This window comes from Salvia miltiorrhiza, chromosome 1 (assembly GCF_028751815.1).
Source record: "Salvia miltiorrhiza cultivar Shanhuang (shh) chromosome 1, IMPLAD_Smil_shh, whole genome shotgun sequence".
NCBI lineage: Eukaryota > Viridiplantae > Streptophyta > Magnoliopsida > Lamiales > Lamiaceae > Salvia > Salvia miltiorrhiza.
In genome coordinates, this window is record NC_080387.1 from 61,699,840 (window position 1) to 61,716,946 (window position 17,107).

The 17,107-nt window shown below is 35.7% G+C and overlaps 3 protein-coding genes across 6 annotated transcripts in view; 2 read left to right on the top strand and 1 right to left on the bottom strand.

Moving 5' to 3' along the window:
* LOC131001622 (H/ACA ribonucleoprotein complex subunit 4) overlaps window positions 1-17,107 on the bottom strand; it is an 806,367-nt gene that overhangs the window by 228,596 nt on the left and 560,664 nt on the right. The window lies entirely within an intron of this gene.
* LOC131001469 (uncharacterized) lies at window positions 732-9,183 on the top strand. Of its 2 annotated transcripts, XM_057927862.1 has the most exons (18): window positions 732-1,357; window positions 1,473-2,016; window positions 2,652-2,903; window positions 3,429-3,520; window positions 4,029-4,230; window positions 4,660-4,841; window positions 4,920-5,159; window positions 5,418-5,590; window positions 5,754-5,847; window positions 5,921-5,977; window positions 6,062-6,196; window positions 6,314-6,382; window positions 7,060-7,173; window positions 7,591-7,752; window positions 7,834-7,962; window positions 8,117-8,218; window positions 8,404-8,453; window positions 8,559-9,183. In XM_057927862.1, exons 1-18 carry the CDS (start codon window positions 860-862, stop codon window positions 8,872-8,874), a joined length of 3,411 nt encoding a protein of 1,136 aa, XP_057783845.1. In that variant the 5' UTR covers window positions 732-859; the 3' UTR covers window positions 8,875-9,183. The 2 variants fall into 2 exon arrangements, with proteins under 2 accessions (XP_057783845.1, XP_057783850.1); XM_057927867.1 differs by lacking the exon at window positions 4,029-4,230 and having other exon boundaries at window positions 765-1,357; window positions 4,692-4,841.
* Window positions 12,298-16,923, top strand: LOC131001544 (pentatricopeptide repeat-containing protein At2g41720). 2 transcript variants are annotated; one of them, XM_057928009.1, is made up of 10 exons: window positions 12,298-12,826; window positions 12,929-13,101; window positions 13,211-13,316; window positions 13,832-14,941; window positions 15,048-15,153; window positions 15,236-15,440; window positions 15,597-15,729; window positions 15,910-16,014; window positions 16,279-16,399; window positions 16,557-16,923. In XM_057928009.1, the coding sequence occupies exons 1-10, from the start codon at window positions 12,455-12,457 to the stop codon at window positions 16,628-16,630; spliced, it is 2,505 nt and encodes an 834-aa protein (XP_057783992.1). In that variant the 5' UTR covers window positions 12,298-12,454; the 3' UTR covers window positions 16,631-16,923. The 2 variants fall into 2 exon arrangements, with proteins under 2 accessions (XP_057783992.1, XP_057783984.1); XM_057928001.1 differs by having other exon boundaries at window positions 12,302-12,826; window positions 16,521-16,923.

The window sequence follows — 17,107 nt, forward strand, 5'->3', positions numbered from 1 at the left end:
AGGTATAGTGTGTTTTTTTCTTTTTTAAGTTACGTATAGAGTGTTATTTGTGTTAGAGTGCTAGTATGACTAAAAACTCATATTTACATTGATTATATGTGTAGAGTGCTTATGTTAAGAGTTATGTCATCATGCAATGCATGCTACAATCTTTAAAAAAATAAATCATCATTTACATTTATAAACTTATTAATATGATAATAGACAAATTTATATTACAAATTACAATTGTACTCAAATTAATTTTAATATGAATAGCTATATAAAACATAAATGAAGAGCACCGCACATTGAATATATAAATAAAACTAATAAAAAAAATTTATTTGAAGAATATTAAATAATTAAAGATACAAAACAAGAAAATAGAAATGAAAAAATATGAAAAAAGATAATGCTTCTAAAAGAAATTGATCATAATACCTATCAAATATTAACCTAACTCTTTGCCATCTTTTCCACTTGCTATGTTCAATAATAAATAAATAAATAAAACATATCTTTTATATATGTCAAATTATATTGTACTTTTCTATATAAAATAAAATATATGAAATTTATAAAAATCTTTAATCAAGAATATAAATTAGTAATGTAATACTATTTGTTTACTAAAATCAAATCTTGATATGACAACATATAAAATTTTTAGGAGAACGAATTTGTTTCGTGAAGCTTTATATAAAATTAATAGATGATATATATTTTTAAATCATTTAACTTTTTATAATAAGTAATGGAGAAATATTGGGTACATTTAAGCATCGTCTTCCAAAACCCCTCATAAACCCTAACCGTTTTTTCTAAACTAGTTGCCACCTCTCAGCTCAAATTACGCCGTTCCGCTGCCGCCGTCGTAATGGAGAACGACGCCGTTGAAGCACTGCAGTCATTCGTCGCAGAAGCTGACATATGCCAACAGCTTCTAACCCGCTACGCCCGCTCCTCCGCTGCTCAGCACCGTCACCTCTGCGCCACCGCCGCCGCCACCCGCTCGATCATTCAGTCAGCTTCTTTGCCTCTTACTCCGATATCGTACTTCGCTGCCGCCATCACTTCTCTCTCCAATTCTGAGAACTTAGACTCTAATGCTCTCGGTGCGGTGACCTCTTTCATATCAATCGTGCTTCCTTTGGTCGGTAGAGGCCAAATCAAGCCGGAGAAAGCGGAGGAGGCTGCTAAGGTTTTGGTGACAATAGTTGAGGAGAGTGGAGGTAAATTGGGAACTTCTGGTGTCAGGGCCGTGGTGAAGTGTGTGGGTGTTTTGGTTGCGGAGTTCTGCAATTTGGAGGAGTGGGACTCGGTTGCCTTAGGGTTTGAGTGGCTTTTGAGGTTCTCGATCGATAAGCGGCCTAAGGTTTGTATAAATAGCGTTTTTATACAGTGTAGGAAGTTGCGGACAATTTTGTAATGCAATCCAAGGCAACAAGGGAATCTCTATTCTCTTATTATATCTTTGATCTTGGTTTCAGGTGAGGAAATCTGCTCAGGATTGTCTCTTGAAAGTTTTCAAGTCGTTTGAGCACTCTTCTATCTCCAAGAAGGCGAGTAAATCAATTTACTTGTTGCTCAAAGATCACATGCCATCACCCGCGGGAATTAGCACTTCAAAAATAGTTGATGCAAGCAGGCATGAGCCAATGTCGAGGTCTGAACATCAAGAAGTTCTTCATTTGCTGAACATAATGAAGCATGTTGTTCCAGATCTGTCACCCAAGGTCCGGGAAAAGGTGCTTTCAAAATTATTGAAGATCTTGTCCCAATCCATGGAGGCGGCAAGACATGTCTTCGATGTCATGTTGGCTATATTTGAAACTTCAGGAACTGAAGTTATAATATCGAATGCTGAAGACATCTTTAAGCTAGTGGTCTCCTACATAGCTTTAGGTGAAAAGAACCCAGTTGAAAGTGTTTTTTTAGCTGCAAATTTGGCCAAAACTGCTCTAGGAAGACTTCATGATGGTGACATAGATCAGTGGGAGTCCTTTCTCCCTATGCTGATTGAATCTTTAGCAGGTACAGTTTTGATGTTGTCTTTTACTCGAAGCTGCTCTAAGTTCGCTGTGATTTTTAGTCATAACTCCGGACAACATCTCAGATATTTTCTCTGCTAATTTTCTTTGAGATATGGGCTATATCTCGATCCAGTAGAAAAGTTGAGGTTGATAAATGGAAAAGAATGGGTTTGTCAAATTAAACCAAAATTTTCATCCCCTCTAACTGAAAGTGGGACAGTTTCCGGGAAAAAAAAGTGGGACACTTTTACGTTTACTAAGACAAAGGGAGAAGAATAGTCCCAGTCTTATGCCTAATTAGTCGACAAGTTACTTTGCTATAGATTCCTGTGTACTGAGACAATGAGATACCAGATGCCCTTTGGATTTGGGTGTCTCTTTCCTTCTTAAGACAGAGCGAGGCAAAGGGATGGTTCTTATTCGTCTGCTTGCTTTGATGTCAATTTTTCTTTATTGCTTTCCATCTTCTTGGTGATGCCCCAAAATGATTAGAGGTGCTTTAAATTGCAGTGTCATGGAAGTTCTAACTGATATTTGTACTGATGAAATGATTATCTATATATATAAACTTGATTTTTGTTATGTTCAAATGCGTTCTCGAAGATGACTCGTTAATTCTTTATACATTCCCATCAGGTCTTCTATCTTCCCCCAGAGATGATGTGGCTTTACAGGCTTCCCTCATTCTCAAAGAACTGATAGATCAGCATATTGATGGAAAAAGTTTGCTGACAATGGAAAGCAAAGAAAAGGAGAATGATAAAACTTGCAATGCAGAGTTTAAACCAGTACAAATTGTATGCACCACATTCTACAGTTTGCTGTGCGCTTCTCCGATTCTGAATAAACACTTATTGTCAGTTGTTTCTTCTCTGTTCCTAAAACTTGGTAAGTACCTGAGTTTCAGCATAAGAATATCTCTTTCATGTGTTCTATAATTTTTTATTTTTCGATCACTTTATCTATTTGTTTACCTAGCCTGATGCGATGTGTAAAAACTTTTGGGCTTTAGATTTGTATCTAATAGAACCTGTACAATAGGCCATTGGTTGAGCTCCAGATAAATTTGGTGCGACTCCTTGAGTGTGAGTTGGTTTTCATAAATAGTCCATGAGGATATCTTCAAACGCTGTTTGGGAAGTTTTCATTTTCATGTGTTATTTTGCTTGGAGAGAGACAACATATAAATTCCACAGCATCACTTACATATCAATTGACTGTATTTGCAGCAAGTTTTTGTTACTTCAGCCATAGTTACAAGTTACAACTGTCAACTGTGTGATCCGTCATTTGTTCCGTTTGGTCTACCCAAGTTTTCCTAATCTTTATGTTTAATCTTCAATTTCTCATCCATAGTTTTGGGATAATGAGTTTTGTCTGTATTTTTATAGTCTTCAAATGTTTGTCCTTCAGGTAAGACGTCAGATATCTTTATGAGGCCTATAATTCTTAAACTCGCTGATTTAATGAATACCACTTCTGTTAGTGCTTCAGACGTTAAACATGTGAGCTCCTCTTCCCACCCATTTTGGTTATAATCATAATGTTCTCAAAGCTAGTTGATTATGTGCCTTTTGAAATTATACTCATGCCTTTTATATTTGTTCACATAGCTATGTTGAGTATGCATTATAACGCCGCAGCTTTGGTTAGTGGTATGAAATTTAAATTGATTATGAAGAGTTTTCGTTTAGTTTTTGTTATAGCCTGTTTAGTTTGACAGATTTTTTTTTTGTTTGTCTTGGGAAGCTGACAATTTAAAATCTGTTGCATTAAGTTTTTTTATGAGCTTGAACTTTGACATGGAGAAACATTTGGTTTTCATTTAAAAATGAGATAAGTATTTAAGTAACTTGATCTTCATTTTCTGGAAGATTGTACCAAGTTTTGCTTTGGTTTTTCTTGGCAGTACTTGGATGTATTTTTTTTTTTCGTTATCAAGTTGAATTCATACTTTAGTAGTCTAGTATGTCTGCTTCAGTAAAGTTTTTCGTATTTTCTTTATTTGTGCAGCTCGAAGAGTGTATCAGCTCTGCTGTTGCTGCTATGGGACCAGAGATATTACTTTCTCTTATTCCGATTTCCCTCGATTTTTCCTGTTCAAATATTTGGTTGATACCGATTTTGAAGAAAAATATTGTTGGATCATCACTGCAGTTCTTTATAGACCATATCATACCTCTTGCTGAATCCTTTGAGAAGGGATCTCATAAAGGTATATTCCAAAGAGAACCTAAAGTTTTTCTTATTCTATAAAAGAAGTTTGATGCATACAACATGGGGATCTACTTGAAATATGTGGCGTTAATTATGATTATCCTTGAAGATTTTTAAACTTTTCTTTTTTTATTCTTTCTCAAGATGCGCATCTTGGATCCTAAAAATTGCACGATCAAGTATGTAGGTGATCTGTTTGTCTAATATTGTAGCTATCATTACTCCTTATGCTAAAGTTCTTTTGAACTTTTTTGGCTTCATAATTTAGGAAGTAATGTCTGTGTGCAGATTTATCTTTGTTTTGATTTGTCTGCAGATTGTAAATCTCTTCCTTCAAAACAATTTAGTCATTTAGTCTATATAGCTTCATTAGCTAACTTGATTTTTTCCCTTGATCTCTTGAATTTAAATTTCTGCTCCTTTCCAGTTAAAAATTCAGTAATTGGCCAAGATCTGCAGGCTTATGCCCATGGATGTTGGGAATTGTTGCCTGCGTTTTGCCACTGGCCTATTGATACATATCAGAGTTTTGCCTCACTTTCTGAACTCTTAATCCCCTTTCTCAAGAAGGACTCATTTATGATTGAGAATATCGCCATCAGTTTGCAGGTATTGTTCTGATATTCCAACATCTCTACTGGCCATTGTTAATGACTTGATATTTTGAATTGATTATTTTTGTTGCAGAAACTAGTTAATGAAAATAGAAGAGCACTTGCCTCCAATCATGATGGATCTGCACAACTGACTGAAGTTCAAAGTTCAGGAAGTGTTGATGTTGCAATTGATAATGAAGCAACACATGTCTACTCCAGAAAGATGGCTAACAAAAATATTAAGGCATTGGCTTTGGGCGCCATAGAGTTGCTTCCCCCTTTAGCTGATGTGTTGCTTGAGAGTACTCCCGAGACTAGGGAACATCTACAGGTTGACATTGCCTATAAGTGAATATCATTTCTTAAGTACAGAAGTTGATGTGCATGTATATATGTTTCTTTGCACTAGGTACACAATTTCTATGGCATGGTTGAGTTTGATTAGTGGATTCCTGGACATGGTTACATGCTTTTACGGCTGCAACCTTCTCTCTGTCCCTTTCTCTTGCTTCCTTTTTTTGTGTTGGTGCTGTTGAGAAGTTTTTAGTGGCATCTGAGTAGTAATTCTTTGTTCATTGATGACTTTTAGGGTGCAATCAGCTGCTTGGTATCCATATGTGATTCTTCCGTAACCAAAAAGATATTTATTGCTTCACTAAAGAAGTTACGGCTTCTGGATGATGCTGGCGAACATGGAAAATTAGAACTCATTGCTGATGCTTCATCCAAAGAAAAAGAGAGTATTGGAACTGATGCAGAGAGGTGATAACAAATTTCTCTTTCTGTGGGAAGATTATGGATATGCTCTTCAACTTCTCATTTCCTGGCTTGGCTTTTTTGCCTACAGGAAATAAAGTCGGGAATGGACTAGTTTTCAATAAAGATTTTTAATCTAACATTTGGCATGTTGTCGTCTTTTGTGTAGGTGTTTAATACTGGACCTTGCATCTTGCATAGTAGAGGGATGTGATAGTGATCTGGTTAATATACTCTTCTCTCTTATTAAGCATTATCTGCAGGTTAGTTGATTTTCTTTTACTTTTTTATCTGCTTTATATGATTATGCTATTTTACAATTTTTTTGAATTTTAGGCAAGTGATGTGGTCAGCCAGATGGAAGCATATCAAACTCTCAGCAGAATTCTTGAGGTTTGTTCTTATATTCTCGCTATATATTTTTGAAAGAACAAATGAGCAATTATCTAATTGTGCTTATGCCACCCTCTGCGCCAGAAACATCCGTCGTTCTGCTCTACAGAATTTGATGTTGTAATGGATTTGTTGGCTGGGATGAAGCCTTCAGAAAACATCGAATTGGTTAAAAGCCGGTTTGCGTGTTTGCAGACCTTGCTAATTCATGCATTATCGGTAGGCTAGCTATTCTGCAATTATTACATTCTTTATAATGGATCTAGTGATCCATTTATAATTCTGGGTTCCTTTTAGATTGAAACTTGATAGATGAGATGTACTCCTACTCTGCAGAGAAACCCAGATGAGGAGAACACAAAGGCTTTCCTTATTCTGAATGAGATTATTCTCATGTTAAAAGATGTAAGAGCTACTTCTGGTACATGATGCTATATTCTCTACGATCAGATTTCTTAAGTTTGTTTAAACATTACGTTTGTGGAACTTAGGAAATATTTAATATTGAAGTACAAAATTAGTGTTTGGTGGAGCGATCAAGCTTTCACCTGTTGCTGTTCTATTGTCCTCTTAAGTAGCCCATTTTTGCCTTCTGTCTTAAGAAGGTTGAAAACCAGAAAATGAAAGATTGATTAAGGATTTTTGGAAGTATTAAGTTGTTTAAGCAGAAAATGAAAGATGGATGGATTAATTTGTTCATAGGGAGACAAGTTACTTAAGTAGTATGTCTTAGAAAGTTACTTTTGAGTCTGCAAGTTAAGGCTACAAAGTTTGCATATACAGTGAGGACGATCCATGCCAAGAAGGCCTGTGCCTCGAAACTGGTCTTGTATGGAATGCTTTTGTCGATTTCTCTGCAGAATCTCTTGCATATTCATCAAATTTAAAAACAATCACATCTGATATGCTGATATAAAATGACTTATTTGTGTTCCTTAGGCAGCTTATTTTCATCTGAACACTGTGTTCGTATTGGATTATTTTGAATGCATTTACTTTTGATTTTCTATTGAAGAATGAAGATCATATTTCTTCCTTGCTGCTAATATTTCTTAAACTAAGCATAAATTTTTAAAGTTCAGTCCAGGGAAGAAGGCAGAAAAGCAGCTTATGATGCTTTACATGGATTAAGTTCTAAGTTGAGAAGTTCAGCTGATTCTTCTTCAGACGAGCTCTATCATAAACTTATAACTATGGTGCGTGCAATCTTACCTTACGCTTTTCATCTGCATCCTTATTTTCTCTTAACTTACGTGCCAGTTATGTTAACCATTGATCTGAAACTTTAATTACTTGCCACTTACAACAAAAAGTCATCACCGATTCTGATGGTAAGATATGCAATGGTTGATGTAACTGTTATTGATGTTTTACAATCTTGCCTCCTGGTGGAGAATCTTTATCACTTCACTTGATTCAACTATACTGGAAATTCACATGTGAGAAAAAAACGTATGAGCTTGTCACTATATAGCTTTGTAATTTTGATTTACTATTTTGAGTAGTTTTTATATCTTGTTTTGCTTCATGCACTCCCAAGTAAATCAAGATATCATGCTTATCCCAAATTGGGCAATTAGGCTCTACTTCAAATTTGATGTTGTTATGTGCAGATCACAGGGTATCTTTCTGGTTCTTCTCCCCATATAAAGAGTGGAGTGGTGTCTGCACTCTCAGTTTTAGTTTACAGCGATCCTAATATCTGTGTTACAATGCCCGATGTTTTCCCCTCGGTTATGGAATTGTTACATAGCAAAGCAATTGAGGTTATAAAAGTGAGTTCCCCTGACTCGAGACATGAACAGAAATTTTCATTTATTTGCTGTGCTAATGAATGCTTGATCTAAATTGAGCAGGCTGTTTTGGGCTTTGTAAAGGTGTTAGTTTCATGTCTTACTCCAAACGATCTGCACCGTTCTCTTTCGGAAATCATGGATGGAATTCTTCGTTGGTCATCTGTCTCTCGCCATCATTTCAAAGAAAAGGTTTGTGGTCTTTTCTTGCTTGCTTCCTTCCTTCCTTCTTGAATGATAACGAGAGAAAATGGAATTTGGATCAGAGTAACCATAGCTCCAGCCATGGAACTGCTGCTATTTTTCTCGAGAGGTGCTGTTCAATGCTTGCTTTTATTTGTTGCAGATAATTGTGATCTTGGAGATTTTGATGAGGAAGTGTGGTTGTGCCAAAGTGAAGGCCCTTGCACCTGAGAAATATAAGGACTTTGTGCAGGGTGTTGTAGAGGTACACCCCCCCTCCCCCACCCACCCACACACAAATGGGTCTTTCCCGTTTGTTCTTCTAGTCCTTTAGGTTTACGAATACGTTGCAATGTTTTCCGAAGTAAACAAAATCTATATGTTTCTTAATTCTTGTTATTTCAGAAACATTGTTCATACGCTAAATTGCGTTGTGTATATTTGCTGCAGAATCGTCATGGCAAGACAAGGCCGGAACCTTCTGATACGTCTCTTAAGGGGTCTGATTCTCCCTCCATCTTCAGTCCTTTCTTTTTTTGGGCTCAGAAACTCTGGTTCCAATTACCATCATTCTTGATGATAATAAAGCTTACCTATTTTTCCAGGCAGCAGAAAAGGAAACGGGACGAATCAGCCATCTCGTCCAAGGAAGAAGGATCTGCTGGACGACCATGGAAGAAAAGGGACAACAACGACAACACCGGAAATACCTCACAGAACACTGGGAACTCCAACTTCAGAAAAGGGAAGTCGAACAGACCTCAAGGCAGTGATGCAAAACGCTTCACGGGGAAGCCCTCCGGTGCAGAGAAGAAGCACAAGGGGAGGTCAGCCTTTAAGAGCAATGAACGTAACCTTCAGAGACCCCATGCTGCTACTTTGAGAAATCCAGAACACAAGAAAGCAGCAAGAAAGAACTGACGATCAGCCGCCCTTAGAGAGGGCGAACGAGCAAAGTCAGCCAGCCGAAACTATGGTAACTAGAACAGAGACGGGGACAAAATTTTCCAATGAGCTGGAGTTTTCCGACGAGTATTTGACATTGGGCTGTAGACTAGTTGAAAAAATAGGTTCGATGCAGATATATATTCATTAGTAACATTACATAGTTACTTCTGTTGTTACTGTTAACTAATATAGGAGTATAATTTTATTCAAAAAGTTGATTTTGTAACGGGGCCATAGTATTTACGTGTTTGATTTGAGTAAATCTATCTTGGTTCCACTTCTCATGCTTCTTTATAATCTCACTTCTCATGGATAATCTTTAATTGGTGGAAAATATGTATATTTTTGTAATTTGTCGCTTTAGTTATAATTTGAGCAATTTGGTGCAAAATTTTGACGAATTTATAAATATGCACTCTCTCCATCCCATTATTGTTGGCACGTCTTTCTTTTTGAATATCACATTAATATTTGGCTTATTTTTATTTTTGATAATAATTTTACATTATAAACATATATGATCCAACACATTTTTATATTACAATCTTATTCTCTTCAATACTCGTCCTCAAAAGAAATAGGCCAACAATAATAAGATAGAGAGAGTATTTGATTCAAATGTGGTGGTCTCACTCAAGGGTAACTCAAATAGTAAGATGCTTCCTTCTTCTAATTAACTAGTGTTTTACCCGTGCGATGCACGGGATTACATATGTTAAAGTTTTATTGTAACATATTCTCGAAGACATTTTTGTATAATCTCTAAAATAAATGAGTTTTAAAAATATTTTATTATACAATTGTTATACCAATTATATTACTACTAAAATATATTTAAGACTATCATTTTTAATTACATAAAAATCAATGTAAAAATAATAATACAATTGTAAATTTTGGAAAATTTCTCATCTTATTATTATAAATTTTGGAAAATTTCTTTATATACAACATTTGTAGTAGACGAACATTCTACTTTGTCTTCATTATATATCAAGATCTCAGACCCCTTCAACTTGTCTTCCATCATTGCAAAGTACAGTTTAACTACTTTGTGATAAACCACACCAATTACATCTACATATATAAATGCATACCAATAATGTAGATATATCAAAATGTTGAGTTTATAAAAATATGAATTTTGAGTTTATCAATTGAATATACATGTATAAGGAAATAATGAAATAAACACATTACCAAATAGCATATTGTCATTGCAATGGAGGCCACTTCTTCAAAACTTTTAAAGTTAAATAGTTGGCGTGGAAAACCTTCCTCATAAATTTCAACTATATGACTACTATTAATAAATTTAATATAGTAGACATTTGTCGTTGTTCTATACTTTTTGTTGGAATCATGCATCACCAATTTTTTTTTATGGCATAAACACTGTCTTCTTTCAAGATATGTTTGAGGATCAACGTGCGATCAAGTGTAGGATGGATGTGGTCACCCTATATTAAAAAAAAACAACTAAATTAGAAAAACATAATAATGTTGCAAAAATGCTTAAATACATAATAGTTTAGTGAATAGAGAATTTTTACCTCACGATCATGAAAAATACACTCATAGCTGATAACATTGTTGGTGCTTTGAGATGAGCGGTTGTATGTACGCACAAGTCTCATTTTAATTGTAGATCTGACATTATTTGGTTGCAAGTTTTTTACTATAGACCACATGGTCGGCATGCTTGTGATTAGAGAAATGATGAATATCAAAATGAGAAGGGAGTGTAAGTAAAATTTTAACACGAAAAGTTAGTTTATATAGGCCAATGGGATGCACATTTCATGGGAGATATATATGAAACTTATATATTTAATAAATTATATTAAATGAGATGCTTTGATAATGAAGTTAATTTTGGTTTGATATAATAAAAAGTTGCTGCATTTTTGGAGATATATAAGGAATGTTGTCAATCCATTGATCATGCATACCAATCCCTTTGTTTAGTGTGTAAATCAGTAAGAATTAATATGAGATATTGCTAGAGTTCGTAAATAAGTTTTTATTCTCTTGAATTGAAAAACAATCTATAGTCAAAAATTGCGTGTAAATGAAAAATAATATTCACTTTTGCAAATGACTACAAGATCCCATGCAATTTATATGTATTTATATTATGAATTTTAAATATTAGATGTTTTTCACAAAAGATTTAATTGAAATTGATAATTTTTCACAAAACTATAAATTTATATTGGATATTTCAATATAAATTTATCTAAAAATATATAAATTCACAAGAAAGGATATTTTTCAAAAAATATAAATTCTAAGTATAAATTCATAAATTTACTATTGGTGATTTTAAATTTTAAATATTGGATATTTAAATTCACACGGGTAAATTCACAATATATATATATATATATATATATATATATATATATATCAAAATTTATATAAATTCACACTGAAAAATATTGGTGACTTTAAATTTTAAATATTGGATATTTATATAAATTTATCTAAAAAAATATAAATTCACAAAAATAAAGGATATTTTTCACAAAACTACAAATTACATGATATAAAAGAGCACTGTATAGATTGTAGCAAGTGGGCCCCGCAACTTATATATATCATCCTATGAATTAGTGAACTTTCTAAATATAAATCAACTTTTCAAAAATAGATTGAGTAAGAGCACTCCCAGCAGAAATCTCAAAATTATGCTCCTATATTCCTCCCTAAAGCTTCCCTATTTAATTTTAGGATCTCGATTTTATAAATGCATACATCAGATCTCCTATTTTCTACATAAAAATAATAATTATGTGTGGGCCCTACTAATTATAAGCTTAAAATAAATTTAGGGTGGGTGTAAATTTAAGATTGAATTTAGGTAGGTGTAAAATTTTTTGTGGGCCCCATCCAATTTAGGGGATCTGCTGGATGCATTTTTTATCTCATTTTCAATTGTTTTAGCCTAAATTTAGAGTTAGTGATGCATTTAGGTGATCTGCTGGGAGTGCTCTAAAAGAGCGGGATTTTTTTTTTGCTAGATGGACCAACTTTTATATATGTATAGATAGATACTCCATCCGTCCCAATGAAAGCGGTGCGCTTTTTTTCGGCACAAGATTTAAGAAGAATAAAATTGTAGTGTAAAAATGTGTGGGGCCATATTGTTTGTAATGTAAAATTATTATCAAAAAAGAAAATGCATCACTTTTGTTGGGATGACTCAAAAAGAAATACGCACAGCTTTCATTGGGACGGAGAGAGTGGGTCGGAAGTTTGAGTTATTCGTGCGTCAGGGTGGCGCGTGATATGTAAAATTAAATAAACTTGAAATTAGATGGCAACTTAAAATCAAATTTTAAATATGTGATAATGTTTTGATTTGATTTATTTGTTTTTGCAACCAGACTAGTAGATATGTACAAGAAATTGTTTGTGGAGAAACAAACAATTTTGAATTTAAGAAGCAGCAGAAAATAAATAAATACTCCACTACAGATTTAAAAGAAGAAATAAGAAGTCGTCGGAGCTGCGAGCGCGGGTCTTATCCTCACTGCCGCAAAAATCCATTATGGCCACCTTGTGTCACCAGCCGCCCCTTTTCCGCTGCCGGAAAAAGCCTCGCCCCGCCGTCAAAAGCACAATATCAACAATTCATTGCTCCAAAGTGAAGAATCCCGACCCGTTCAAGGAAAATAAGCAGGCGCAAGTCGACTACGACGCTGGGACCCACAGGTTGTACACCACCATTTCCGGCGTCAAGAAGTTCGATCTCCCCAAACGACACCGTTTGCGGGTCGACGGCGACCGGTTTCAGAAGGACTGGAGCTTGTCGGAGGTGGTCGAGAGGATTGTTAAGCTTAACCACTGGGAAGATATCGAGAGCGTGCTGAACCGGTGGGCCGGCCGGTTTGCACGCAAGAATTTTCCGTTTCTAATTCGGGTAAAATTTCGCCACCGAATTTGTGCCTTTTAGCAATGTTTGATGGAATTTCATTCTGTTAATGCTTTTATGATGCAATTAAACTTCTCCTTCTCTGTTCAGGAAATAACCAACACCGGTTCTATAGAGCATAGCATCCAAGTTTTCAATTGGATGAAGAACCAGAAAAACTACTGTGCAAGGAATGATATCTACAACATGATGATTAGGTTGCACGCGAGACATAATCGTATTGATCAGGCACGCGGCCTATTTTTTGAGATGCAAAAACGGAGGTTGTTAAGCCTTTGTTGTTGAAGTAGCTTTTCCCTATCCTTATTTCATTTCTAGTGAAAGAAAGAAATGATATCTCATGTTGGTTTTGCCATTCCCCATTGCTTCCAGGTGCAAGCCCGATGTTGAAACCTTCAATTCTCTCATCAATGCACACGGGCGAGCTGGTCAATGGCGCTGGGGCATGAATATCATGGAAGAAATGCTTCGTGCCGCTGTGTGTATTTACATTTTTACTTCATAGTCACTCTTTCTGGTTCTGATGTGAGCTTCCATCTTTGTAAATTTTCATCTATTTATCTTCGTTGATAGACTTCCTTAGTTTAGTATATGCCGCCTTAAATTTTCTTAAATTCCTTCTAAAATAGCCTGAAAATTGATTCTGATGGACCTACTGTAGCCCCGATCCTTGGTTAGTCTTAGATAATATTTTTCAGCTGGATATTAGTTGTTCGCATCAGCTGCAATATACTCTTAATAAGATGCCATATCTTACGTGTCTCATGGAGTTGGAAAGTTTCTGAGGCTGCATGGTTTTTCTTGGTTTTTATCCTATGTCTTGACTGTCGGATGGCTTTAATGATTTCAATTTGAAGGGTAATGGCATGTCTCAGCTAATATAATGACAAATTTTCTAACGTTGCTCATGTATTTTTTAACTCATCTCACTATATATCTTTAGTTCGTGTATTTGTGGAGTACTGCCTAATCAGAACTGTTTCAAATCTGCAGATTCCTCCAAGTAGATCAACTTATAACAATCTGATTAATGCATGCGGATCAAGTGGGAATTGGAGGGAGGCTCTGAAACTCTGTAAGAAGATGACAGATAATGGAGTTGGGCCTGACCTGGTGACACACAATATCGTTCTATCTGCGTATAAAACTGGATCACAGTATGCGAAAGCAATCTCTTATTTTGAGCTAATGAAGAAGACCAATATTCGCCCAGACACTACGACACACAATATAGTGATACATTGTCTGGTTAAACTGGGAAATTATGAGGAAGCTATTACAGTTTTCAATGCAATGAGAGAGAAAAGATCAGAATCTTCTCCGGACATCGTGACTTATACGAGTATTATGCATATGTACTCTGTCTGCGGGCAGGTTGAAAATTGTCATTCAGTTTTCAACACAATGGTTGCAGAAGGTCTGAAACCTAATATTGTCTCGTATAATACATTACTTGGGGCATACGCCTCACTTGGACTCAGCGAACAGGCGTCATCGGTTTTTAATGAGATGGAACAGAATGGCCTCCACCCAGATGTTGTATCCTACACTTCTTTACTCAACGCATTTGGAAGATCCGAACTACCGCAGAAAGCCAAGGAAGTATTTGATCTGATGAGAAGAAACAATTGCAAACCAAATTTGGTGACTTACAATGCGCTCATTGATGCCTATGGATCCAATGGCTTTCTAGCTGAGGCCGTGGATCTGCTGCGTGAAATGGAGCAAGCCGGTCTACAACCAAATGTTGTTTCAATTAGTTCGTTGTTGGCTGCTTGTGGCCGCTGCTGTCAACATGTGAAGATTGATTCCGTACTAAAAGCTGCTAAGTTGCGGGGCATAAAATTGAATACCATTGCATACAACTCTGCTATTGGAAGTTATATGAGTGTTGGAGAATATGAGAAAGCTTTGGCTCTATATAGGTGCATGAGGGAAAAGAGAGTTAAACCCGATTCAGTTACCTACAACATTTTAATAAGTGGCTGTTGCAAGATGTCAAGGTACACTGAAGCACTAGAGTTTCTTGTTGAAATGAGGGATCTGAACATTCCTCTGTCGAAAGAGGTGTATTCTTCTGCAATATGTGCCTATAGTCGACAGGCAAGTAATTTTAATAGTATACTTTTATATTTGTAATGTGAAAAATTGTAATAAGTTCTATTTCTCCTTGTCTCCCTTCTCCATCTTTCTCTCTCTATATTTACAGGGTCAACTTACTGAAGCCGAGTCAATGTTCAATTTGATGAAAGAAGATGGTTTACAACCTGATGTCATTGCATATACAGCTATGCTGCATGCTTATAGTGCTGCCGGTGAGTCCAATTAAGTGCTTTTTCAATTGTAAAAGTGCTGATTAAGGAAGTTTTCTCAGCTTGCAAGAAACTTTTTTGCCAGAGCACTGGGAGAAAGCTTTTGCAGTGTTTCAAGAAATGGAGCTTAATAATGTCCAGCCAGATTCAGTAGCTTGTGCAGCTCTTATGAGAGCCTTCAATCGAGGATCTCAACCAGGCAAAGCCCTGCTTCTTGCCGAGCTTATGAGAGAGAAAGATATTCCATATATTGATGCAGTGTTCTTCGAAATGGTTTCTGCATGTACCATGTAAGTCGTGAGGTCTAAAATATGAATGCTACTTGGCTTGTTTTCATTATCATACTGCGGTTATTTTTTTATTTAAATTAATTTTATTGTGTCTTGGTTTAGAGATGAGCTATTATTACTGTGCCAAGAAACTTATCATAATAACTTCTGTTGTAGCTTGCGAGACTGGAAGATCTTAACTGAAGTTATCAAAATAATGGAGACTTCTCTTCCTCGTATCTCGGTTGGAACTCTGAATCATCTTCTTCATTCTTTTGGCAAAGTAGGAAAGATTGACACCATGATGAAGGTACTCGTATTGGGACTACTCCGAATTCCTTGTATTGTTGTATGTGTATACTGTATAAGGGTTCGCAGCAGAATGTTATAAACATTTCTACATAACTCTATTTCTGGTTATAAGAAACAATCAGATTAAGATATTCAAGTCGAAAAGTGGTTGATGTCCTTCTTCTCATCACTTCTGCAGCTGTTCCTGAAGATAGTTGCTTCACGGGGAGAAGCTGACCCAACCACCTATGCAATATTATTGAAGAATCTTTTAGCTGCTGGGAATTGGAGAAAGTATATTGAGGTAATGTCTTCACACTTACTAACAATTCTTCTGCTGCTCTGATATCCAGATTTGGCCTAAATTTACTCCCCTTTTCTTACTAGTTGATTTGTTCAAGGTTTTGGGGAACATGTCCTTTAAAATGTTGCAGATAAACCTAAATCCTTGTACATAATGTGTCGATAGAAGATCCTTTCTCCACCACGATATCTTGTGGCTTGTGACCATCCAAAACGAGCTATTTCTGGTGTTAAGCATCATAACTGGAAACATGACTTGATGCAGGTGATGCAGTGGATGGAGGAAGCAGGAGTTCCACCTTCCCCTCAAATGTACAAGGACTTGACATTTTTTGCTCAAACAAGTAGTGGAACTGAGAATTCTGCAGCCATAAGAGAAAGATTAGGTAAGGCAGCTAAATAATAAAAGAAGAACTGTTATTTGTGAAATATGAAATCTTCCTTTTTGCCTAATTTTCACCCAGATTCTGTTATCTTCATCTGTGTCCATTCTCTATCCTTCAACAGAACCCTTCAAGAGCAAATATGGTTATTTGACTGCAGAAGGTGAAAATAATCCTTCCCTGCCCACGAACGTGTTGATCACCAGCACATATGCATGTGATGCCAGCACATAGAGGTTATGAGGACCAACATCCAGACTGAAAAAGATGAACATAATTACAAGAAGCCCGTCAGTGTTCAGACATCCTATGATATTACATCAAACACTGATGATGATGATGATGATGATGTTGATGAGGATATAACAAGAGATACCAAGAACGAGATGCTGATGGCTCAGTTTTCTCTAATCCAGCAGCAGATTAGTAAGCCCAATCTTCGTTTTTTAGATAGAGATGGCTCTGATAGATACAAAACTCTGCAATCTAGAGCTATTTGATTACTTTATTACAAGGTTCTTGTTCAAGCTTATCCAGTCAGATTTTGTTTTTTTTTGTTTTTTTTTTTTTTTTTTTTTTTTTTTTTTTTGTGAATATGATTGTTTTTTGCAATCTTCGATTTACCAATCCTTCACTTTTCTATTGGTTCCATAGTAGCAAGTGTAAGAAAGACCGAAAAATAGAACCATGTGACTTAATGCATTCTCAATA